Consider the following 27,893-nt stretch of genomic DNA (forward strand, 5'->3'; position numbering starts at 1 on the left):
TCGTGTTCCCGCGCCATTCGCTCGTTGAATGAGAGACGAAACGAACGCAACTACTAGTTTTTGTGTTGATATTTCATAACCAGTGGGCCGCGTGTATTTTCTTCAATAACAATGGCAAACCTGAGTATTTTTGTGCCCGTTCTTCTTCTGGCTTTATTCATCAAAGAAGGTAAGTTTATTTTTTTATAATTATCTACTTTTTTCTGGCATCTCCCCGTTTGAGTTTAAATTTGAATTTGGAATAAACGTATATTCGAAACTAGTTTTTGATTGCGTTGCGTTTGGCGCGAATTATGCAGATTAGGTTATTTTTTTTTAATAAATAAATTGGTGATATTTTAGGATTATGCCTACTTATGTTGTTTACTTTCTATTTTACTTACATAAGCAATCGTTGACACGTACTAGGTTACATTCGACATAGCAAATAAATAAGTGGTTATTAGAAATTGGTAAAAATACTTATTGCGAAATTTAAATAAAGGTAGTCTGCATTATTAAAGGTGTTCTTAACAGAATTTTTTTCTATATTTTTTGTTTGTGAATTTTCTAATGGTTTGGATATTAATTAGACAGTTAAAATTGACGTACTTACAAAAATTAAAAAAGTGCACAAAATATTTTTAACGGTTGATAAATTGGTTTATTGCATTTCAAAATGACAGACAAACAAAGGGGACAAGACATTGACATCGGAGACAATTGGAAAGGGCAGTAACTGAGATTCATAGCTGTGTATTAACTTGTAAACTTGTTGTTTTTAAGTGAAAGTAACCTATAACATAATCTGATTTTAAACACAAATATTTTTGTACAAAAATGCACGTACCCAAGTCGTTATTTATAAAAAAAAAAATTAAAAAGCACAATGTTAGGTATAATTCGAAATTAAACGCCAGTTCTATTTTTTCTCAAAGCATTTGAAAAAAGAACTCTTTAAGAAAAATACTTCTTGCTAAAAATTGCTGTATTATTAAAATAATATGTGCAATTTAGAACTTAATAGCCAGTATTTTTTATTATTACATTCTAGCTAGCACCTACATATATGTATTTAGTATGTTATTATTTTCTGTGACTTGTAGCGAACTATTAGATAACCTACAGCCTGTAATATTTCTCAAGGATTTGAGATATCAATGTAGCAAAACATTTACTCATAACCATTATCAACCACGCAATTTCTTTCCGATTACCGAGCCAAGAGGTTTTAAAAGTTGCAACCTTTTTAGTAATCAAACGCATGGCGTCTCGAACTGCACCCGTAAATATGACAATAGGGTAACATCCTTGTTACATAGTTTTAACTTAATAATGTAACCTATCTGGTTAAAAGTCACAGATGACAAGTGAATAAATGGTTTATAGTGAAAACCTCGTAACTGCGATATCGCAGTAATGCCCTAAAAAGTTAGTACGTATATGCCCTAAAAGTTAGGTACGTATATACGTACCTAACTTTTAGGCATTATAACATCGCCCGGTAAAATTTTGTTGCTAGGTACAGACAGTCAAATTAGACTTTTAGTAGAATGTAAATAAAAACTCTAATACTTAAAAGCTTTTTGAGGGAAAATCGTCCGATGACTTCTCCCACCTTGGGGGAGGCGAGAGGGAGTATCAGATACTTACTGACTAAAAACCACCCCGTCCCTACTCCTGCTTTTGGAACCGAGCCCCGGTAACCTGCTAAGCAGTCCGCACCTCTGGATATTTCGCAGTTACGAAGTTTTCACTATAAACCATCTAATGAGTATTACATTAAATTACATAAATGTGCTTATTTATTTACTCAGAAAATTAAAAGGCATGTTTCATTTCGATCTATAATAGTATCTATGATACATTTTCCATTGCCTAGTCTAGTCCAGTACTAGTATTGTTCGAAAGTGAAAACATGTGGGGTACACACTATACATACACATTATGTATAACGTTTGTGTTTACCTAAGATAAAGACGTTAGCGTCACCTGTTATTTATAAACACATTTGACAAACGCTGCATTTAGGACGACCAACCTTGGAAACGTGTTAACCGAAAATCACCTTTATTGCAACTTTGTAAAGATTATAATAGGAATTGGGGAATAGACGGTTTAGAATAAATACTCTATACATATATTGAAACTGCACCATTGTCTAGTAATATACCTACAAGCTCATTGTACAGTTACTAAACCGATGTATCGTTTAAACCGTCAATAAATGACTATATTCCTTTTTAAATTCCTGGCAATGCACTTGTAACTCCTCTAGTGTTACGGGGTCTATATGGGGAGCTGAAAACATACGGTCAAGTGATCCGTTTACTTGTTTATTTCTTAAAAAAAGCAAGAGTGTTTTCCTTATTATTTACTAGCTTTTACCGGTGTCTTCGCCTGCATTCCCGTGGATAAAAAGATAAAAACTCATACTCTGTCTGTATACCAAATCTCATCAAAATCCGTTCAGTGGTTTCGGAGTGATTGACGGAGAAACATGCAAGCATCGACACAAATAAACTTTCACATTTATAATATTAGTATGATTTAGTATTTGTGCATCTAGAATATCCTTGATAATAATATGTATATCATAATTTAGATTTATATTACGCAATTTCATTGGACAACTTATCTTATATAGCATTTAAAACGGCAAAAGTCTTCAACGTTTTAAATCTTCACCATGTTTAAAATCTTTGTAAGGCTTGAATGAATGCCGTAGGTATCTATAGAGTATATTATGTCCGTGTTATATAAGACCTGGCGAGTTCACCGGACCAGTTAAACTGGTATTGAAATGAAACTTTATTTACAAAGTTAATGTGGAAGAAAGTAAAGAAAAGTTTAAAACTTGATCAGTTCGCTGTCTGTCACTAGAAAGTACGTTTTTGCTCTCAATCAGCAGTATTAGGTAACATGTCGTGTGTAGGAAGTCTGTATAATGTCTCGTAACTTGTGACTTTTATAAAAATAAGTTATTTTGTACGAAATACCACTATAACAATAACTTCACATCACATCATAAGCTTATAAGTGGCCACTGTTGACCAAAGGCCTATTATTCCCACATGGAGAAGGTTTATGCAATAATCGCCACGCTTGCTCAATACGGGTGGCCCATTTCAAACTTATAAATTAGAAATTTTAAGCCTAGGTTTCCTCACGATGTTTTCCTTCACCACACACCACACTGAGGTTTCTCGGTGGTGTCTAAATAATCTTAGAGCATGATCAGCATTTTAAGCATAACAAACGAGCATACAGACCAACTTACTTTTCAACTGTGACCAAATTATGTGATGAAGGTTGTTAAAAGAAATACGATAGGTATACTGTGTAAAGAGGATGCATTTAAACCATTTACCTCATAACACAACATTATGCAGGTAACACCCACTTTTAAATGCATGAAGGAGATCAAATGGTAACATGACATCATTAGGTACATCAAAGTAGATACAAGTTTGAATCAGAATTAGGAATGATTCCGTCTTTTATTTTATTTATTAAGGAACAACATACAAAATGATATGATATAGAAATGATGCCAATGTGAAATCAACCACTGACTTTATTGGCGTGGATTGATAGAGTCACTTTGAGTATCTTTAGATCTTGTAATTGAAAACCAAATATCGGAAATTAATAAATATCCCGTTTCAAGTTCTAATGATATTGTTGGGACTATCTAGCGGGTTTACTGGGGCTTAGGTTCAAAAAGCAGGAGTAGGAACGGGATGCATTTTAGTCAGTAATAGCTATTATTCTGTGGTAATAGTCTGAAACTCTTTCGCGCCTCGCCCAAGGCGTAAGAAATGATTGGATCATTTTCTCCCCTTAAAGAAATGGTAGTAGTTATATTGGAAATTATTTAAATAGATGATCATTTGTAAACAGTTGTTGTAAGTCATGTCACCGATGTCAAGATATCGTAACAGTGAAGAAAGAAAGTACAAAACTGTTACGCGAGCCATAAATATTTATTACCAACTTAACGATGCAGTACCATAGACCATACTAAAAGTACTCGAACACATGTACTTACTAATCAAGTGTAAAAATCCAGCATAACTTGAGCTGCTAGTATAGTAAAGGTGCTTTAATTTTTAAGTCAGATTATATTGGTGATTTTCTATTTTGTTTCGCCTATACTCGGTAGTACAAGTACCTATACCAACCAATTTAACTTGACACTTAAGCTATAGATGCCTTCTCATCTTTTGCTTCACTGGATATAGTTTATCAAAGTTATTATTGTGTAAAATATTCATTTAAAAATGCCCTATATGATTGCTAGGTTATATTCAAATGCCCTCCTCATTTTCACTCAAAGCGACAGATTTTTTATTAGGGCCAAGGGTCAAGTTAATTTGGTGGTTATTGCTGCTTGTATTTAAATGTACCAGCAAAGTTATGGTCGCTTTCACTGTGTGTTATCACATCGCCATTTGTTTGACACACTTAGCCCTTCGCTTGTTGTAAAAATATGCGGTGAAGGGACTTTCTATTTCCACTAGATTAATGCGTTTGTGATTTTATCGTACCTATGCTTTTTATGGCGTGTTGTTTTTTTTTTTGTTCGAGGTTGATTGTGCGTTGTTACTCGCGCAGTAAGCATTGCTTATTGAAATAAAAGCTGTTGTTACGTGTAGGGCTTATTTATAAATTGTGACGTTTTTAAATAATGTTTAAATTATGCGCTACACTGTCTGTATTGTAATATTTTAATGTCAGTGTTTAGTAAAGAATTACGTAGGTAATTCCATGTATAAATAAATGTTCAAACTATTTTCTTTATTTTTTGATTAGCTTCTTTTTAGGGGGAACATCATCCAATGACTTCTCCCGCTTTGGGCGAGGCGAGAGGAATTTTTAAACTCTTACAGTGTTCTGTTTTTTACTAACTAAAAACCAACTCGTTCCTTCTGCTTTTCGAGCCGGAGTTCGGGTAACCTGCTAGGCAGTCCGCAGCTCCGGTTTTGATTAATTAAAAAGTCGTGGCTTTATAGCCGCTAGAAAAATAAATGTAAACAAAAATGTGTAATTTTAACCACTAGAATATCGCCTGTTAAATTGTGCAATCGTTACAGTGCCAATAAAATCAACCTATCAACAAATCTAATGAAAATAAAAACACTAATAAAATCCCGAACGGACATTAAAAAAGTCGAAAGTAGGTCAATGGCCCATTTTCATGTAAAAGTTCGTGGCCAATGTTATTTGCGTATCATCGTCACCTTTAATTAATACATTTTATTGACAAAATAAGTCTATTATATAGTGCTTCAAAAATAAATAAAACTCTACACAAATAAATACCATCAAATTGCTACAAAATGTAGGTAATTGTGCGAAATAAATGCTATTAAAATTAAAAAGAAACAATGGTCTGAATTTTCCCAACAGACGTCATTGAAAACAAAAGAAGGTTCTTAATCAGTGAGAACAATTTTTGTTATTAATAAAAATGACTATTACCTTTTTATTTGCCAAATACACAGCTCAAGTACCAAGTAGAATCAAAACAGGAGAAGGAACGGGGTTTTTAGTCAGTAAGAGTCTGACACTCCCTTCCGCGTCACCCAAGGTGGGCGAAGTCATTGGACGAGAAAAAAAAAGTACATAGTGGAAATATTCTCGAAGAAGTAAATGGTGTAGTCCTTGCCAATATCCAACGGAAACCCTTCTAAATATACATTGTAATGTACTCACTAAATAGTACATATCGCTATTAATATTAAACTAAATCATAAAACTTGGTTTACTGGCGTAGTTCCACAAATATGAGGTAATGAAGATAAATGACGTCACTTCTTCCCTACATAATGTGTTGATGCCACAAATAGGGATAGCTGAAGGTTAAACGTATGTGTATTCTATGGCCACCTATATTTAGAGTTGACTATCCCATGACTTCCTTTGACGACAGAAGATATACATAGTCACATGATTTTTATGTCCATGTAATAAGGGCGAGTCTATTGTCAACATGAGGCAAAATACCAGTTGTTTACTGTTGCCAAAAATTTCGGAGATAGAAAAACCCGACTGAATAAGCTTGGAAAAACAAATGACACAAGGGGAATTCGTAGTTAAAATTAGTTACAAAGTAATCTGGGTTTCCTAACTATGACTGCATTACCATTTAACTGTTTTTTTTTTTTGCATTTACTACAACGTACAGGATTAATAAAATTAAAATGATAATTAGGACCCCCAGCCCAGCCCTATAACCTTAAGATAAAATGGAACTCATAAAATTCTATCCAAATAATTATCGGAGAAAAAAAATCTCATTGACTCATAAAAATAGTGACTTTTGGATTATTGAAATCAGTTGCTTCTCTCAGTTGTCTACTTTGATATGAGCTTTAACAGATGGTTTTTTTTTGGATATAGGTGTAGTCTTGTGTATTTTTTTTTCATTCCGCTGACCATTTTATGTTTTCTGCGGACCACTAGTGGTCCACGGAAACCACTGATCTACCGGCTATCTAAAACACGATCGCAACTCAAAGGAACCTACACATAATTTCATAACAGAATGACTCACAACTTTATAATTAGATTAGATAATGGAAGGACATTGTTGTATATTTATTACTAGGATAATGATCATGATTCATCTGACATGAGACTCATAATCGTAGTACTTACTGCCGTACTCACAGACATTAATTAATGATTACTTAAACTGAAAAGACTTAAGTCTTTGACTGCCAATAGAAAACTGTTGAAGGCAAATCACCAGTAACCACCGTGGCGTTTAAAGTGTTAATAACGAATTTGTTCTGAAAACAATTGCTTAGGATTGGCGTAGGTAAGTAACCAATAAATTACTCTGAATATGTATGGATATAGAACTTCTAGGCTAGTAGGTAACTGTCAATTCAAATTTTCGGAAGAAGAGCTCAAATCGCATTCTCGCAATATGTATTGTATGAGAAAACAGTAACAACGATTAAGTAGTTCGAAATTCAAAATAGTCTTAATATGGATATAGAACTTCTAGGCTATTCAAATTTTCGATCTGTAACTGTCAATTCAAATTTTCGGAAGAAGAGCTCGGATCGCATTCTCGCTTGTCATTGGTCAAGATTATTTTCACAACCAATGAGATGGAGGACTGCGATTGAGTTCATTCCAATCTTTCGAATTGAAAGTTACAAAATAATCTAGCTAATGAAAGTGATGTACAGAAAAAATTGCATTGTTTTTTACTTTCTTTCTAACTTTGTATACGGAAGTCGCTGACGGCTGACAGAAGAAGATAATTAAATAAAAAAATATTAATATGCATAGCAAAACAAAAATGTTTTACATAAACTTATAAGTATCGAAACCTATCTTGCAATTGTATACTTCTTGTCAACGAAACGATATAAAATCTTCATATTATTATGATTATTAAAATCTTCATTAAAAAACATTTTTATCACATTCTGGCCGGTACAAGGCCAAATGCCACATAATTTTTGTAAACAAAGCATTTATTTTTTATGTACCTACCTGTAGGCACATGTTTGTGTGTGTGTACTTACTTATTTTAAAAATAGAACGCAGTTCCGTAATTTGAATGAAATAAAATAGAACAACTGGTATTAAATCGATTGCCATTTTTACGCTATTTAGGTACCTATGTAATGCTATAAGTAATTTTATTTATTATTTTTTTTCCATAAAGATGTGTTCATTCAATTATGTTACACAAATAAATAATTATAAATGAATAAACATTTCGGAAGGAAAGTAGGAAGCAACAAAACATTAATGGACGTTTTGTAAAATAATTTATATCCCTTGGATTTATGTCGTTGCCCGCATAATGCCAAATGGGATTCAATAAAAAAGCCATGACCTCACCATGAAGCGTGACCAGGACTATTGTGATCACAATGGCGGCAAATCACACCATTGCTTATAAATTAATAGATGCCATTGACAATTAATTTCCTATTGAATTTGTAAGAAGTTGTCAATTATTGTATTTAACTGGAGATTAGGTCGTTGTAGCTATTTGAACTTTGTAACTATGAATGTGTTTGTAAATTTATTTTGATAATAGACATAGAAAATGTCATTTAATTCGATATTAATTCTCTATATTCTATAGAGTCTACTACACTCTATAGGATCAATTTTATACAAAAATATTTATTTATGATAATAATTATTATTAATAGATATCTAATTCCAGTAAAATGATGTACGCAGGAGTAAGTTGGGCTACTTTTAGGTTAGAAAAAATATTTTAATTAAAAAAAAATCAACGTACTATCAGAAGTTATTATTCTATACGAACGAAGTCACGGATAACAGCTAGTTCTCAATAAAAACAAACGCGTTAGGGATAAAAATGTAATGCAAACATATGGGCACATACCTACATTATCAACAACAGAAATAGCTTTTATCAATAAAATTATATTATGCACACCAAATAACAATTAATACGCCAAAAGGTAATCGTGCAGCCATTGTTAATTTATTTGTGAATAATAAAACTATGTACCTACCCAGCTATTCGTAAAATCTTAATTAATTTATATGAATAAATAATTACATATGTTTAAGGTAATTAATTACTACCTAGAATTACTTACATACCTATCACAGATTTTCTCAGGCTTTTCTTAATATATTCACAGCATTATAACATCATAATCATCGTCACATGGTTTCTATAAAATAAATATTTTTTTAAATACCTAAGACCAAAATATTCTATCATTATGATTCACATATTTCCAACCAGCTACTTCGTCCGTGGGATAAAAAGTATCCTATCACCCAAGTCTGCTCATGCCCTGTCTGTATACCAAATTCCATCAAAATCCGTTCAGTAGTTTCAGCGTGATTGACGGACAAACATCCTAACAAACAAACTTTCACAAACATTTATAATAGATATAGTGTGATTGTATTTGTCAATTCGATTCTTCGTTATCTTAATATATTTTCCGAAAATGAAAAAGTATACCTTAAACGAACGTTATACTCTCAGGAGTATTCATAAATGGAATAAGAATAGTTATAATCCCAATTATAGGACAAGCTCCATTCCATATGACACACATAATTATGTCGTCGGTTTGAAATTAGAGGACAAGTGACCTGACCTTAAGATTATGATGATATGGAGCAATGAAGTCAAGTCATAGGTCACTACCTCATTTAGTTATTACCACTAGGTATTTAGTCGTGTGGGAATAACCGCTGTAGTCATACCACATTATTCTAGATCAGTGGTTCTCAACCATTGGTCCGCAGAAAAAGAAATATGGTTCGCGAAATAAAAAAAAGCAGAAGACGGTGTTGTCTTGTGTTCTTTTTTATAAAACACGTCGGTAAACGAGCAGACGTATCACCTGATGGTAAGCAATCGCCGCCGCCCATGGACACTTGAAACACCAGAGGCGTTCCAAGTGCGTTGCCGGCTTTTTGGGGGTTAGGAATTTAAGGGTACTTGTTCGGGAATCGACACATCGTACATTGACAAGTACTTAGTTTTATTCTTCTTTAGCAGTTCGTACATCCATACAATGCGTTGGCGTCTAGAGAAAAAATATAATCCGTATATACAAAATCTATTGACATCCGACTGATCTATTTTCGTAATATCCATACTTCGTTACATTACTAGTCCCTAATCAAACCAATACTATAAAATTGTCCTTGATCAAGAAAATGTTGAGAACCCCTGTTCTAGATAGTTAATTATATTTAAACAATGTTAGTAACGTATTATGGCAATAATTTTTACCTAATTAAATTTTGTTATGTTGCCACGCCAAGAGTATAGGTACCTAGGTATTGTTAAAAATATCTTTCTCAAATTATAATTCAATTAATTTACCTATACAATACAAATCAATACAATACAATACAAACCAATACAATACAATACAATATACCAATTACCTATAGGTACAATACAAATAACTTAAATAGATATATTTAGTATTAATACATCTCGTGCTAATTAAAGAAATGATAAATAAAATATATTCAATTTATAACTTTATTTATACTTAGGTACTACTTCGCTTCTCGATTTATTTTTACCTACACAATAATATGTTATAGGAGATAATTGTATGACATTGTGCAATAAAATTTAAATTATACATGACAATAATATACAAAATATTAAATAATCATTTTGTTATAATTAATTAATAATTAATTACATCATTTAGACAAAACCTACCTACATATGTCTAACTCATCTTATGTCATAAGTAAGTATCCATGGTCGGCGCTGATTACATAGATATAACTATATTTAATATTCCTACGCCTTTTTTTGACGAGGGAAAGTCATCCAATGACTTCTCCTACCTTGGCCGAGGCGAGAGGGAGTGTCAGACTCTTACTGACTAAAAACCACCCCATTCCTACTCCTGCTTTTCGGGCCGGAGCCCTGGTAAACCCGCTAGGTAGTCCGCAGCTCCGGATATTTCTACGCCTGACCACTAACCTTCTATCAAGTTATCAGCTTGCTCGTTAGTCCCTACCTAACAAAACTATAAGGGAGCTTACAAATACAGCTTTATTTAAAAAATTATTTGTCACACAATAAATAACTAGAAAAAAAAAACACGGAACTCTATAAAGATTAGATGTTTATCTTCGCACAATTTTTAGACATGTAATTATTCGAATTGTCGCTGTAAATTGTCGTATTATTATTTTTTATTACCTACATGTGGCATAAGTATAGTTATATTATTATCATGAGTACGGAATAATATAAAGAGCTGTCAAAATGGATTTGAATAATTGTTAGGGGGACCTTAAATAATATTAGGGCCTTTGGGCACTTTGAGAATGAATCACAGTGTAATTCGACGCTTAAAAAACAAGGTGTCGGTTTTTTTATTGCATAGGTATTCTTTATTATTCAAAGTGCGTAACTAAGTAGGTACGTGTTACCCACCTACTTATATAGGAGTAGCCTTTCTTAAAAGCTCTTTGCGAAATATCTAAATGGAATCAATTACGTATTTGAAGTAATAATATTAAAGTGTTTGTTTGTAATATTAAAAAAAAAACGCTTTTTTACTACATTCTTATAAATACACATACGATACATACACCAAAATAATATTTTTTAGAATTTTTGTCTGTCTGTCTCTGTCTGTTTGTTCTGGCTAATCTCTGAAATGACTGGAGCGATATTGACGGGACTTCAAAGGAGTAAATTAGGCTACTATTATTTATCCCAAAGTTCGTAATCCACGTGAGCGAAGCCGCAGACATCAGCCCTTATTCTATATATCTTTCTAAATTAACAAGAGATATGGAATTGTTTGGGAAATTACTTGTAGGTAGTTGACGCATCACACAAGTTATATTTAACTAACTACTTACCAAGCATATATCCTACGGCCACGAGCTGTTAGCATTAATATTCTAAATGAAACACTGTCACAAAGTCACACCGATATGAATCATGCGAATGTGGTAAGAATAGATTCTTCGCTGCCCTTGAAAAACATGATATAATAAAAAATAATAAAACAGTAATAAACGTGCCTTCTACAGACTGAAACGTAATTAACATTCATAGCCAAGTAATTTTAAGTTTTAATATAAACGTACGAACGAACGAACTAAGTAAAAATAATAAACTCCTTAGTACATCAGCTTCCTGCTAAAACGAGTCACCTCAAAATCGGTCCATCCATTTCAGAGATTAGCCAGAACAAACAGACAGAAAAAAATGTATATAAATGTAATATTATTTTCGTGTATGTATCGCATGTATTATCTTAAAATATGCGTGTAGTAAAAAGCGGTTAAGTATTTCAATATTACAAAAAACAGACTCTAATTTTATTTAATAGTCTATTATATCTAGTCTAGACTAGATTCTAATGTCAATTGATGTTACATGACCCTATTAATCAATACCGAGACCCCTTGTTTTGCAGTTGCATTATACGTCTAAGATGGCGAAAAAACTGAACATAAGTACGGTACCTAAGTAGATACATCTCGATAGATAAACGTGCCTTTAACGGAGTAATAGATGCAATTAACATTCATTGTCATAAAAAGGTTTATAAATATTAACATGATGTAAACTATAACATATCATTAAGCCGTACCAAGGACGGCACTCCTGTGCACTGCCCATAGTAGTCACAGCTTAATAGGGCACTGGGTCAAGTAGAACATGTACCTATACATGTTAAAGGGCCTCCTAATGGTATCGTGACAGCCCTAAGCAAATGTTGTTCGCCAGTACCTCTACCAGTTTTGTGTATTCAAGTGAAAGTGGGCCCATTTCACAATACCAAGAGACATGGAAAAGTTTTTGGCAGTAAGCTAAGGTGCCAGTTGGTTGGCATGTTTAAAGTACAATTGATATAGGTTTTATGAAATTGTAATTAATCTACGCTAATAAATATGGAATGTCCGAAACCGCTTTATAGTACATGCACTAAAATATTGTTTTTACAATTTTCGTCTGTCTATTTGTTCTGGCTAATCTCTGAAATGGCTGGACGAATATTGACAAGAATTTTATGTCTGTCCTTATAATAATAATAATATATCGCCACGCCTTTAATCCCCGGAGGGGTAGGCAGAGATGCTCATCATGGCACGTAATGTCACTGTACAAAGTCTGTCCTTACTAAACGAAAAAAAGAATATCGAGTGATACTCGTCTTTGGTTCTCTACTCGATTAGGGTTAAGTGTTCTAAAATGCCAGTTACAGTAATCTATAATAATTCACACAACCTCGACAACAAAAGCCTCAATCTCTGTCAAATAGTCCAATAAAAAAATATTATAATATATTTTGACAAAAAACATTCAAGGTGGAACAAAAATCGCAAGGCTTTAACCAATTCTTCTAAGCAGCTGACAACTAAATGTGTAGCCAAGGTTGAAGGCATTGTCGCGTTTGTATTGCTTGAGGTCGACAATGATACTTAGCCATATCTGGCTGAACATTACCTTTGGTACATGGAAAACTACCATCTGCCTTCCACGACCTACTTTCTTACCTAAAAGTTAGGTATACAGCAATAGGGATGATGACGGGGTATGAAAATTAAAAATCTATTTAGTCCGTCAGTTAGTTAATGAAGAATTGTAAATGTTCGAAATTATACATATTATGTTCGAAAGTATTTCCGTAAAAAATATTATAAAAAAAAAAACTACATGGAATCGGCATGTCTTAACGGATTACTCTGAGAAGAATTTCCGAAATAAACCCAGAACCTCAAAAAAAAATCGATAGGATTTATTTAATCAGGATTTTGTTCTCGTCTAATACTCTAAAAACTTAAAGACTAATAATAAAACTATGGTGACGAGTCCTTAATCCTCATGTAGGATAAAAATCAATATTGAATTTTTCTGACTTCCTAGAACATTCCGATTGTCAGCTAAATATTATCAATAGTTTCACTCAGCAATACAATAGAACTTACACTATAACATAACATGGAGTAGTAGGCTTATACCTCAGTGAGCCCGTTATGGGAATAACAGACATGTATGTGGGAGTCACCATGTGCATCTTAAACAATGAAATTACTGTAGGTACACCGTCAATATGCGTGATTGGAATCCGTATTTTATTAAACAATCGCTTCCCATTTATGGCTTGATCATATTTAATTATTCACTTACATAGTCTTCAATTGTACTTACACGTGGTTGTGATTAGCTTATATCCTTACATCTTATAAAAATCCTCGTCTGTCTGTCTAAATGTATAAAAGCGATGAACTCAAAAACAGCTGGATGAATTTTTATACAGTTTTCTCTGATAGATAGTGTGATTTGGGTTATAATCATTCAGGCAAAGCTGCAGACAAAAGATAATAGTCTGTTTAAATAATAAATAGGCAATCTGTATAAATAATTAAGTTCAAATATTTTTTAAACGCTTTGATGACAGCTTTGCCTCAATGCCATGATAGTGGTCTTAAGTGCAATTGACAAATAAGATGGTGTAACAAGATTTATCACATCTTCACATCAACAGCCTGTAGGTGGCCACTGCTAACCAAATACCTCTTCTCACACTGTTAAGGTTTAAGCATACCAAAACAAAATGTATTACTTAAACATGATAAAGCCCTTATTACTCCTTAGTCCTTTATGTATGCAAGATAACGCCACTAATCGATAGATTGTCCTTAATCGGAAGACAGGAAGCCATTTAAATTTGATACCTTTCTCGGTTATATTGGGCTCAAATTTCACTTAGGGCAATGACAATAAGAGACTCAATAACATATTTAAGTTGCAAGGATTTTCAACTTCCAAACATCTTCAACAATCAACTAATGTGTACTACGTCACTTATATAGATTTTTGATACAGTAATGTAAACTAATGTTACTAATACCATCATAAAAATGGGTGGCCTTTAAACAAAAACAGCTGTTTACTCACGTCAATATATTGAGAAAAGCTCTATCATTTTCGAATCATATAGGGAGTCTTCATTATTAGCAGCGTGCAGACGCAGCGACTTGTGATAAAGAGTCCGTTTGTGACTCGAAACTATTAGAGCTTTTCTCAATATTTTTACTGTTAACCGTTAAATCGTTATTCTCATATTCCGGTAAATTTCTATACTCTAGAAATTCTTTCTGATGGTAACAGTTTATAGTACATGCTATTCCCATAGTCCCCATAAGTACTTTTCACACGTACACACCATCGAGAGTCGACGATACGATGACGCAACCACTATTAATACGATTACATTGCGTAAGAGCAAAATGAAAGTCTTTGTGTAACTTGATTGGAAATTGGAAGCGATCTCCTACTGTTCAACTTTTATAAACTCATATCTTACTTAGTAAAGAATGTAAGGTTAATTGCGGAAGATTTTGAGTTTGTGTGTTTATCTGTATGTTTGTTACTCCATCACGTCTAAACGGCTGAAGGGATAAGGATGAAATTTGGAACAGGTGTAGGTTATGATCTGCAATAACACGTAGGACTTTTTATCCCGAGAGTCGAACGCATGCGATGACGCTGAGAGAAGCTAGGTAGTTTAAAAGATTGGCAGTAAGATGCATACATTGCGATTTATTGTGGCAAAAAACTGTCTTTGACATAATTAATATGTATGTTACCTTTTATATGTTTCTAACTAAGCGAAATTCTTTCATCTGTTGCTTCAGCCATTTTGACTTCTAAATAGAATTGTATTAGAGATTTTACGTATAGACTGTACATTGTATACTGCTTATAACATTTTTACTATAACTTTTAGATTGCGTAGATTATCGGCAAAGTTAATCTGTTTGCCACCACAGAGATTTGAGTATGCTTAAGTTAGGTGTGTCTGTATTCTAAACACAAAGAAATTGAAGTGTTGTGGTATTGTGTCTTCAAAACAGAATTGTATAAGAATTCTTATTGTGTGTAGATCATTAATAATCCAGTCCCACATTTGTATATTTTCCTGTGTCGTACCTAGTTGCGTTTACAAATATACAAGCTCACATACATATGACACCCAATTTATGGAATAGAACCACGTTGTGCGGCAGTCGGTTGCCCAGCCACCACGCCAACCGTGCAGTCAATTGCGTAGGTATAAGTCAATGCAAAGCTAAAAATTAGCCACACTATGTTAAAGTTTTTAAGTTATACCTGGGTATGTTAAAATTCTTTGTGCCTTATTATAAACACAAAGAGACTCCATAAGTGTGTCAGTGACCCAAATACAAACGTTCCTTATAGAAAAAGTATCAATAGTGTTTAAAATATAAGAATTCTTATTGTGTGTAGATCATTAATAATCCAGACCCAATCTAAATAACAATGGGACAATCGGTACTCACTCGATCGAGGTACCTTACTGCTAACTTTGACACAGATAGTGTTGGGAAACTACGAGTAATATTCTAATTTAGCACACGCCATTTTTAGCACACGAAAATTCGATGTTGCAATAACATTGGACAGCACTATTTTTTGACAGTGACGTTTGTTTCGAAACGTCATTCGAATTAATTACTTAGATTTTTTTAAAGCATGTAGGTTTTTTAACAATCGTCTTGTTTTGATCATTTAAATCTTGATTGTACGAGTAGGAAGTAATTTAAAATTAGCAACACTTGAATTTATTAGGTAATCAATGATTAGGTAAATCTTAATACCCAGAACATTAAAATAATGCTTCGGTCTTTGCATAAGACCTATCAGCTTTTTAAAGCATCGTTAAAGCATGTCAAATAGATTAAAATTCTAGACTAAATTAGTTTTCTAAGCTATTTCATTTTAATTAGATAATCTACTGTATAACAAACTATAGCTTAGTAATCTCATCAATTAATTCAACAATGATTGAATCAATACTTTAAGTATTTCTTAACTACGTTTCAAAACTAAGGTCTTTGAAATTCTTCTAGGTAGGGTTCCATGCTAATTTGACCAACCTTTTAAAGTCGTTTAGTTATAAAACTTTTTTTAACAAAAGGAGGCTCGTGTGGCCAGTATTTTTTTTAAACAACCGGTTTTCTTATTGCGAAACTCTTGTTTATCAATACCATGTTCCGTCTCATCTATTAGCGTGTGAGAGACAAGGACAGTGAATCGGAGGCTGTAGGTACTGCGAAACGAAGGTACTGTGTGGGTAGGTGCAAACTATTTGAGTCAAGGGAATTGCGTTAGATGTTAGTGATGGGCGTGATCGACCGGTTTATTCGAATTCGCATAGTTATTCGATTGCTTTTGATAATAGTGAAAATAGCTGCTACGATGAAAATAAATGTTTTTAGTTGCTACTCGTCTTATTTCTTTAATTTAAGATTATTTGTAAGTTGTAAGGCTTTCAAGCCAGGCACATGCAATTAGTCAAAGCTAGCAATCAATCACGTTATGTCGTCTTTAACATAGACACTTGAAGACCCGTTTAAAATTCCAATGACTTGTGCATATGTAATATTGAAATACTTGTCTTGTATTTGACATTTAAAATGATTTTAATACAATTAGCACTTTTAGTAGGTATCTATTTTAAGTAGGTAACAAAAACATGCTCACTTGTACATATTATTAACAATTATACCTACTATACCTACTTATTAAATATTTAAAATTATAGGAAGCTAAGTAAAAACGATAACTCTATTAATATAATTAATATTTATTATTGCAGCTTTATAGCTATAATATTTACATAATATGGAACGATTATTCCAAAAATATTATAAGAAAATTATTTTAAATCGCATTGAAACATTATTCGAAATCGGAAATTCGTAGCAATTTGCGGATCGATTGTACCACGCTTGCACATCACTAGTTAGAAGGGCACTCGGTCTTAAACTTCGGAGTTCAAAACTGGTAAAGTTCGCTTTTTGTTAAACGCGTGAACCAATGAGGCACGCATTACATGTAGTTTCTGAAGGTTATACATATAAGAAGTAATTGGTAGGTACCTAATTATTTACCTTTACTTAACAGCAGGTGATTTAGTGAACTGGTAGTGACTTCTAAATCATGTGGGCGTAAATAGGAATTTGAGTAGATAAAGATAAAGATTTAAGCCTCGTATTCATGGTAAACATTTTGCTTAGTTGATTAACGTTGTTGATGAATAGCAAAAATGCTGCTGGAAACTTTGTTTAAACTAATATAAACTGATGTTTTCGCTCGCCGGGCGTCAGCTCTGCAGCATAGCGCGATCAACTCCGCAACACAAGTGTTGCCTGCAACATTTTTATGCAACCATGTTGCCAAACAAAATGTTTACCATGAATACAAAGCTTAAGATTATTATCAAAAGCATCAAATGGTTTTATTTTGATTATAGATACTAATCCATGAATTCTTTCGCAATGATCTTAATTCTAGAACATACATTAAATTTCTATAAATACATATACTGCAACCATTGAAATAAATGTAGATTTTAATAAAAAAAAACTAGTTGTGTCTCATACATATCTTTACGGGTCGAGCAAAAGTAATCCTTCCTATTTATAAAATAAAATTGATAATAATTTGTGATGTTAAAATCTACGTCTTTAGCTTACGTATCGAGACGAACGACGGAGTAGCATAAATTATATAAGAAAAAAACGTCACCTACACATATTATAATCAATCATAGAACTTGGACAAAGCTTGAGTTTGTTAATGAATGCGAACGAAAACCGCACTGTTTTTCATCACGTCCTGTTTATACATTTTCCCCCTTAGAGTTTATCGTAAATCTAAATTAATTTTCATACCTTTTTAATTGTCTATTTTTATCTGCTATTTCCAAATCTAGTGTCAGTTTTAGATGAGCAACAACGTCATTGTTTTTGGTAACCTTACTACGACTCCCAAGTTATCTGTCTACTGTAGGGATAAACATTTAAGTTGTATCCATCGACATTACGACCCTTTAAAGAAGTCAGGGATGGTAAATCTTCTCTAAAGAGAGAGGCCTCTCTTCAACAGAGACGTATTCCGGTTGTTAATTAAAATGTCGTCGGATCTAACTGATTCAAACTGATTTTCTTACACTAGATAGATGTATAGACACAAACAATGTATGATCCATTTATCTGAACCACCATCAGCATTCAAACAAAACAACCATATTATTCTTGAATGACGATGACGGTCAGAACAAAGTAATTTTCCTAGTACGCAGTTGACAATGGAAGGGCGTGAGTACCAAGCTACCATGATTATACAATCATATCACTAAGGAATTGTTTGTGGTAAGTTAAGTACATAACTACCTACAGAGGTGGCATGATCTGCGTACGTTTGTTCTCATGATACACTTAGAATGGTAAGCTAAATAGTAGCTTACGTTTGCTGTCTAGTTAGCTAAAACATTTACTAAGATAGCGAAACGAAAAGTGCAAGATGATGGTTTAATAACTATTAATCAGCTAAGTAGGAACTATACGACATGACTTTTCTTCTCAAATACCCAGAGTGTTACCCAGCTTAAAAAAAGAAATGATAGAATTCGGCCCTGTGCCATCCTATGTGTTTTCATAGAGAATGGTACTCAATGTGGCTCAATAGATTCATAAATTAATCACTATACATAGGCAATCGATTTTACTTTTATTTTATAATTAAATAGATTAAAAACTTCCTAATCCTAATGACCCGTAAAACATGCAATAAGGAAACCAATAAAATATCAAATTGTGTAGCAACAAGACAAAAGATTTAAACAATAGCAATTAAAGTTTACCCGAATTACATTAGGTATGTAATTTAGATACCAACAGTAATCTTATGTTTAAGTGTGAAATTAAGTAGGTACCGAGCTTACGTGTGCAGCCAAATAGTTTGTTTATATAAAACATGGTCGTTTACTTGCTCACAGTAGCGTGACATGAGACAAAATGATAACAACAACAGATTCACAAACCACGGAAACCTTGAGGATAGACGATTTTAAGTTCTTTTTTTAAACAGTTTTAAGTTTTTTTTAACTGCCAAGGTTGATACGATCCCGTAACTTTAAGGAAAAAATTAAACGCGTCTATGATTGGTTATAGTTACAGTTTTTTGGTAAAAAAAAAAACACTACAATGACAGAAACGGCATTACGTACGTGCACAGATAAAAAAAGACGTCAATAATAGTTGTCATATTTTTCATTCTCAATTTTATGTACTGAAATGTCACGCGGCGTAGTAAAAAGATGATGGGATTTTATATTCTTATAGACATTTCCATTAGAATCACAATATATTAAAGTCACGATTCCGTAAAAATAGATCAGATACCTTGAAATAGAATAGCAAATACCTACCATTCTTCGTAACTTTTTTAAACGTTGCCTCACACTACTATTTTCTCCTATGTCGTAGGTGCGCTTACAAACATTATTTCAAATTGTTTATTTGTGTAGAAGCATTATTTCAAAATTGTAAGTGTACATATGTGGGCACTATGTTTGAAACAACCCGCTTTTTTAATTTATATTCTTTAAAAATTGGTTTTATTGTCCCATAGTTTTGACGTCGTATTGTCGTTACATTGTTCCTACATATATAGACAATAGGTAAATGATCAAATAATGTATCAGAGATATTGTAAAAAACATTTTTTGAAAAGAGTAACGATGGAGTTTCTTGCTCGTTCTTCTCCATTCGAAGCAACACTTTGGAACGAGCGCCTAGCTTCACTGACAGACAGACTGACGGACAATTCAATTTGACGTTTCAAAAGTGCCTAATTTAGGATTAATTGAAATAAATGCTTTGACTTTGACTTTGACTTTGACTTTGACAAATTCACATACAAATGACACCCAGACCAGGAACAACAATTTGGGGATCACACAAAGAGTTGCTTAAAACCAAGAAAGTTTGTATTTTAAAACCTCCATCCATTACCATTAAATAGCGAAAGATCTCAAATAATTATCATCAATCATATCAGCTACATGACTTCTAAACATTATTGACTTTCCCCAATGACTTCCAACTCGACTGATTGAAAGCGACCTGCGTCCAATCCAGCTGCAACGACTTTTCATAAATAAGTCGTCAGTTCTACAACTGAGATGCAAAAACGTAACAGGCGACTTTTAAGTTAACTACAAGTTAATACAAAATTGCTTACTCTGTGTAAGTGGCACATGTGATAAGAAAGAACGCGTTAAGTGTAACCTAGAAACGTTATCTTTGAACCAAAATGGTTTCTATTGATTAAGGAACAAAAGGGCACGGAAACTAGGAATTTGTATTGCAGTAAAAGTTGAAAAAGGAATGCAGCTCCACCAAAATTATCTAAAAAGTTGCTCCAATCCGCAAAATTATAAAGTAGGTAACGTTAATTTCTATAAAGAAAGATTCCTACATAGTTGATTAAAATAGAGCTTTTTCATAATAAGTAGATATCTGAACTAAACCACATTGTAATCCATATAGGATTCTTAATCGATAACCTAGTAGGTCGACCTTTTAATGTAATCGATTAAAACAATCGAATAACATGGTACAGCACTATCTTTTATTGCACAAAAGATAATAACTTTTTTCTCACATAACTTAGACGTTTAATATATACAGCAAATAACGTAGTTAATAACAGTTATTAAAGCAACGGAAACAATGGGAAAAGTAGTTATTTACCATTCATTGATAGTTTTTTTCCACATAAAAGAAGCTCATGCCACCATATTGAATAAATGAGCCGTTGTATCGGAATCTTTGTGTTTAATCGATATTTATATTCGAATACCTAAATATGACTTTACCTTGACATCGATCGCGTGCTTGACTAAGCGAGCATTCAAAATTCGCAAACGTACCTAAATTCCGTAGTCAATGGCCCATTCTTATGTTCAATGATTTCAATCACGATAAACAATGCACAGAATTCGTCAATAAAATTGGGGTCCTTTTTACCTATTACCATTAAGAAAAACATAATAGATGACCTAGAAATGGTCATTAGTAAATAAGTTAATTGGTTTTTTGTTGACTCTTCTTAGCTCTAGATTAGTTTTATTGCAAAACGCAACGCAAAGATCTCTATTCAAACATATTAAAAACTAGCTACTTCCGCGCGGTTTCACCCGCTCTGCTTGTCTCCTATTGGTCATAGCGTGATGTTTTATAGCCTATAGCCTTCGTCGATTAATGCACTATTCAACACAAAAAGAATTATTCAAATCGGACCAGTAGTTCTGCAGATTAGCGCGTTCAAACAAACAATCAAACAAACTCTTCAGCTTTATAATATTAGTATAGAAGTATAGATTTGACAAAATTCTAAACAAAATCTTCTTTTAAATTCCAGGTGAACCAGTACGCTGTTGGACGTGTTCTTCAGACCTGAACCCGCTCTGCAACGACCCCTTCCTCGCTGGAAGATCAGACAACTCCTACCTGTTCAGATTGGAGAACTGTGACGCCAATGCGGGAGCCACATACCCCCATCTCACGTCTTCCAAGTCCGTCTGCAAGAAGATGAAGAAATACAGTAAGTTTCAATATACACATTTAGTCCATTGCAAATAGAAGTTAGAGGAGAAGGATAATAGGAGTTAGATTTCTACATTTTAATATAATTATTCCGTAGTAGAGGGTCTCTAAATATGTCATCATCGGATTTTTGAGGAAGGAAAATAATCCTTATGACTTCGCCTTGGGTGAAGCGAGTGCGAGTATCAGACAGGTTTATCTATGAAGCCGCAGAAGACTTAACGGGTTACCGGGGCTCTGGTTTGAAGAATAGGAACGGGGTGATGTTTAGTCAGTAACAGTTTGACATTCACTCTCGCTTTACCCAAGGCGAGAGTAGTCATGGGCGATTTTCCTCCCTCAAAAATATGTCTATGAATATCTATTACTATTATAAATCAATCTATTGACTTGAATACCTTATCCTTACTACTCCAGGAAAATTTCGAAATCGAATGTAATTTGTTATGCTTTCCTTGTCCCAAGAATCACGGCCAAAGTTTCATTGTTACGGCATGTGGTTTAACATTGAACACATCCATATAAGAAGGTACCACTATGATCCTCCTGTACCCGAAGTCCCAGTTGACAAAAATATTAGTTAGGTAGGTAGCTGAACAAGTTCAAAGATACCTTATTAAATAGCAGATTAAATGAGCTATGAAAGAATCAGCCACTAGATACTAGGGAACACCAGCTAGTTTTTGCCATAAATATTTTATAGGTTGCATAGAAAGTTGATTAGGAAGCACTTCCTCAAGAACTTAGTAGACACTGGTTTCAACCACAGTTTCTTACGTTCCTTTTATGGGAGGATGTGGTTAAAAGGCAGGATGCAGGCATTGCGAAGCCATAAAAAAGTATTGCTCGTGTTGGAACTACTGCTAATCATATCGAAAGTGTGTCAGGTAATAAATTGCGTTCAATTTGTAATATATAGGTTACAAGTTAGGTATAAAAGGGTAACAGGAAAAACATTAACTAGCTCACAGCACAAGACTGTGCCAGCATAAAATATGATTAAGAAAAAGATCATAAACAACAATTTTTGTTTTATAACTTACATACATAACCTCACGCCTGTCTCTCATAGGAGTAGAGAGACAATGGTACGCCAATTGCTACGAATCTTACATACCTCTTTCGCTTCATCAACAGTCATCAGTCTTTTCACGCATGCTCGTCGGTTAAGAATACTTTTAATTTTGCCCTTCTTTAATAATTACTATATCGCCAATCTGATCTCTAGATAATCTGGTTTTATAACGTTTCAAAAAAAAACTGTTAACTCTGAATTGAACTTGATAGGAACTTGCTGTACCTGGTAGTATAAAAAATATCTAGGTAGTTTTGTATTTTACTCTTTCGAACATTGCAAATTGTAATAAAAGGACGATCATATATATCTAGCTCAAATATTTTCTTTCTACAATAAAACGAAGCTGACATACAAATTTATTGTTAGGTACGCGAAAACTGAGTCACAACAGCTGTGCGTGTGTGTTTAATTCAAATATTAGGTACTGCTAATGTTTATACAGCCAAAAGATAATTGTTTCAGTCGCGTTGTATCCAATATTCTACGATTTGTAAACATAAAGGAGTAGAACGATGTATGCCAATAGTGTGACAGTAATGTTGTTACATTATTTAATGGGATAAGCCGGTAAATGAACAGATGGATCACCTGATGGTAAGCAATCGGCGAAGTTAATGGACACCCTTAACTCTTCCTGGCCTTTCGAGGGTTAGGAATTTGAGAATTGTTGGGAATGCACTTTTGTTCGTTCCGTAATCCGTCCAAGCGTATTTGCTCGTTCCAAAGTATAGATTCCTATGGAGAAGAACGAGCAAGAAACTCGACCAATGAGTTTGTCTAATTTTATCCAAGAAAATGCAAAATTACAAGGAAAATACGCATATAAACCCACGCAGTCGGCCTAATGTAATCGTTTTAAGAATCAAACTGTTCGAATTTTAAAAAGAAATGTGCCATGTTGTATCAGAGCCATATTATTATGCCGGCCGTGGATTCCGATGGCATCCAATGGTGAATGCTTGAATAGATATAAACGTTGAGTCGTTGACAAAAAGAATTTGGGAAATTGGGACAGTTTCTATAACTGTTTGGTTTAATAATATCTACGGCAACACGGAAGAAAGGTTACAAAATAGATATACCTTCAAATCGGTTGTAAAATATTTAGTTTGGGTTTCGAATCCTAAAGTTTGTATGTATGTTTGTCAGTCTATAGCAGAACAGACACAAAGGTCAGTTTTATCCGGGCGGGCGAAGCTTGGGGAAGCTATTTTTACATAAATAAAATAAATTATATTCCTACTAGATACGCGTATAGCTAAGCTAGTAATTAGCTCAGATCCATTACATTAACAATATTTTCATTAGAATTCAAAAAAAAAAAAGTGTTGAGAAATCGAAAGAGGTATATTATAAGATTCATGGCAATTGGCGTTCCATTATTTCTGCCTTTATGTATGGAAGTATATATATGCATATACTATAACCACAGAATACTACTATAACTAAATGATTTCCATTGACCCCAAAAGCCCTAGGCCCCTACAAACCGGCAGTACTACGGTGTGTAACTTTTAAAAGCGGCCCTAAGTCGGGACCAGTTTACATTTAAACACCGTTATTACAGTTAGGTGACCCCAATGTTATCATTAGGTACTTACTTATAAATATAAATGTAAAACATTGCTTTAACCAAAGCTTGCCTATAGGTTGGTACTTGAATCCGAATGCTTTTCTATGAAAGTATTATGTTTATAAGAATTTAAGGTTAAGGAATGAGCTGTGGAAGACCTGACGGGTTATCGGAGCTCCGGCTCAAAGAGAAGGAGTAGGAATGGGGTGGTTTTTAGTTAGTCAGAGTCTGACACTCACTCTCGTCTCACCCTAGGTGGTAGAAGATATTAGGTAGATCATTTTCCCCGATCAAAAAAAAGATGAAACAATAGGTAGTTTTTTTAGAACTTACTAGTAGGAATATTATTATTTATTTAGGTATTTCAAAAATTCCTGTTACCTACTTAGTAAATTATTAAAAAATGTTAAGGAAATAGTAGCTAAGTATTTCCCAGAAAGAAAACTTACCTACCTACAAAAATAAAATGTAAATAACATTACTCATTAGTCTAGCGTTTATTTCATATCTGTCTGTGACGTGTGTCACACCACTAGTCACCCCAGTCACCGCTCACGAAATATGCCTATGAATCTGACGTCGCTATTTCAGATTCAATGTCACAGACATACCTACATGTAGTATATACATGTTAATTATACCTACATACCTGTATATGTAACAATTAGGTAGCTATGTCTTTCTATTGTTCGGTATAATAACTGCTAATTCCTGATGTCATTTGTTTTGGTTTGAATTCCTTGTACAACTGGGTACTTACAAGGTCATAGAAGATTTTGATGTATAGAATAGGTCTGTTCTTATTTATATGACTATAAGGTTCATTTTTAAATAGATATGTACGTTTGCGGTTCGAGCTTGTACTGTGACACGTTGCACAGAATCTGTTTGCCCAACCACTGTTCCAACCATGCAGTCAAATAAGATACAGTTCTTGTTTACATGGCTATAGAGTTCATTTTTGAATAGATATTGCTCATGCCTATGCCCCACTCACACAATAGTATTTTCTCCTGTGTCATAGGTGTGGTGCGTTACATAATTACTCAAGCTTATCACACCCAGAATTGGAACAAAAGTGGATCATTATAAAGAATTGTTCCGTGGGCGATTCTAGCTTGTACCGTACTGTACATAGAATCTATTTGCCCAACGACTGTGCCAACGTGCAGTCAAATAAGATACACGCTACAATAGTCAGTCAGTCAGTACAGTAGTCTGTATTTGCGGTGACAATCATACAAGTTTGTAAACAATTTATACTCACAATGAAATATCTGAATACAGTCTTCCTCAGTTTTATTTCATCATCGATTCATCGAGACTTGGTACGGGACTACAGAAAGTGGGTAACTGAATTTTAACTGTCAAATTAGGCAAAGTTTTATCTCACGTTAGGCCTTTTTCATCCCTTTAATTCACATTGGCAATAAGCTTAACTCCTCATTCAAACCAAACCTCAGTAAAACCAAATCTGTCTCACCTAGTTATTTTAGGTAGACCTAGGAATCTAACTGAACAAACTAAGGAAGTTTAATCTACCTCCCAACTTCACCTAACCAAATAGACTCCAATGAATTATCTTCATTCATTACTCTAACTAGTCTCTTAGTATAATTAAAAGTTCCAAAGGGTAATTATAATTACACAGAGACCTCCACAAATTGGGTCACGCACGACGGCTGTTAACTTCATAGACTAGAGGATTCACTCTTTATAAGCACATACAGCTAATTTGTACGTTTCAATGCTAAAGGTCGTATATGGAGAACATTTTGAAGTATCTATGTATTTGAGTAGTACATAATACAAGGTTGAAATCATCAGTAGTTTAAACTATTGTAAATGAGGATAATGGTGGTATCTACTGAATGATTGTTGATCGTTTTCATTTGCGTGCTTAGGTAGTACTTGGTTGCGATGGTCTATTTATTGCCGTGGCGTGTCGCTTATTTATTAGTTGTTAGTTGATGAAAATTAATATAATATAGGTATCATGTCTAAGTAGGTACTTAGGTACCTACCTACAGTGCCTCAAGGTACGTGTTTGCTTTACGTTTAAAGGAATCGAGACGAGAGCGTTCGGCGCTTTGTGTGGCCGGCTCGAATAAACCAACCAATGAGAACGCCGAACGCGCTCTCGTACTCTTGGCCGTTTAAATTCAAAATAAAACCATGTTAATGTATCAATGTAATAAAAACCCAAAACAGTGATTATTACAAATTTTTATTAGTCTGTATGTTTAACCATGCCGATCTCGTAAACCGCTTAATCAACTCGGATGTAATCATCACTATAGAACAAGCAACAAAAATACCAATAAATTTTCTTGTTAATTTACAGTCAACGGACAACTGGTTGTGAGCCGTGGATGCACGTGGAAGCGTGCCGATGACTACAGCACACAATGCCCCAGCGCGTCCAACGGACCATACGAAGTGACCTCTTTCTGTGAGACCTGTGAATACGACGGCTGCAACGGAGCAGCTACCATCAGCAAAACCATTGCCCTACTAGCCGCCCCCCTCACACTCCTCCTCTTCAAGTAACTACTCCAATAAAACACAAATCATAGTACAAAATAATATATTAGAGATATTTTTATTGTCTACAGTGGGACCATACCGTTATTCCCAATTACATGTACAGAGCTGCGTATACCCACCGTAAATGCCTTAAGATTTTTCTCACATCGAAATAATTGTAAATTATTTTTTTTCTCTTGGGTATTTTTAAAGAGTTGCCTTATAATAATATGATTGATTTATTCAGCCATGTTTGTATGGAGCTTTAAAATGTCTACCTTGTTCTTGTAATATAGCAATTTTCATTATTTTTTTTAATGTTTTGTCCTCACTTGCTGGTTAAGGAGTATTTTCTGTAAACGTTTTGTGTATTAAGATCTTTCAATAACTTAATGTCTCTTCACTTATACATAGCTAAGTTAAGTTAATAATAAGTAAGCAATAATTAAAATATTTAGTTGTTTTGTTCGTTGTCTTTGTATTGTCGTAATACTTTCATAGTGCCTTATACAAATAACACAAGGTCCATATTTTAATTATGAAATAAAATACTTTAATGTAATTTATATAGAAACCGATTTGTCATAAAGCAATGACCACATAAGTACCAACCAAAATAAATGCTAATGTTGTTTTAATTAAAGTTTATTGTAAACATCTGGTGTTTTATTCTTACCAACTAATATACTATAAGATGTAGGTTTTCATCCCTACGGTAGCTACGTTTTTTTAATGATATAAGCCGGTAAATGAGCAGACGGGTCACCTGATGTTAAGCAATCG

The 27,893-nt window shown here is 33.7% G+C and overlaps 1 protein-coding gene across 1 annotated transcript; it reads left to right on the forward strand.

The window, feature by feature from the left end:
• Positions 1 to 27,767, forward strand: LOC118271890 (uncharacterized). The gene is made up of 3 exons (XM_035588148.2): positions 1 to 169; positions 21,749 to 21,931; positions 26,929 to 27,767. The coding sequence occupies exons 1-3, from the start codon at positions 112 to 114 to the stop codon at positions 27,132 to 27,134; spliced, it is 447 nt and encodes a 148-aa protein (XP_035444041.1). The 5' UTR covers positions 1 to 111; the 3' UTR covers positions 27,135 to 27,767.
• Positions 27,768 to 27,893: the final 126 nt, after the last annotated feature.

The sequence above is a fragment of the Spodoptera frugiperda genome, chromosome 5, assembly GCF_023101765.2.
Source record: "Spodoptera frugiperda isolate SF20-4 chromosome 5, AGI-APGP_CSIRO_Sfru_2.0, whole genome shotgun sequence".
Classification (NCBI taxonomy): domain Eukaryota; kingdom Metazoa; phylum Arthropoda; class Insecta; order Lepidoptera; family Noctuidae; genus Spodoptera; species Spodoptera frugiperda.

What these genes read in the sequence shown, in the direction of transcription:
- LOC118271890 (XM_035588148.2), top strand. Translation starts at nt 112, where the DNA reads ATGGCAAACCTGAGTATTTTTGTGCCCGTTCTTCTTCTGGCTTTATTC. An exon ending in GGCTTTATTCATCAAAGAAG is followed by an intron (nt 170 to 21,748) that starts GTAAGTTTATTT and finishes TTTAAATTCCAG; the next exon opens with GTGAACCAGTACGCTGTTGG. An exon ending in CAAGAAGATGAAGAAATACA is followed by an intron (nt 21,932 to 26,928) that starts GTAAGTTTCAAT and finishes GTTAATTTACAG; the next exon opens with TCAACGGACAACTGGTTGTG.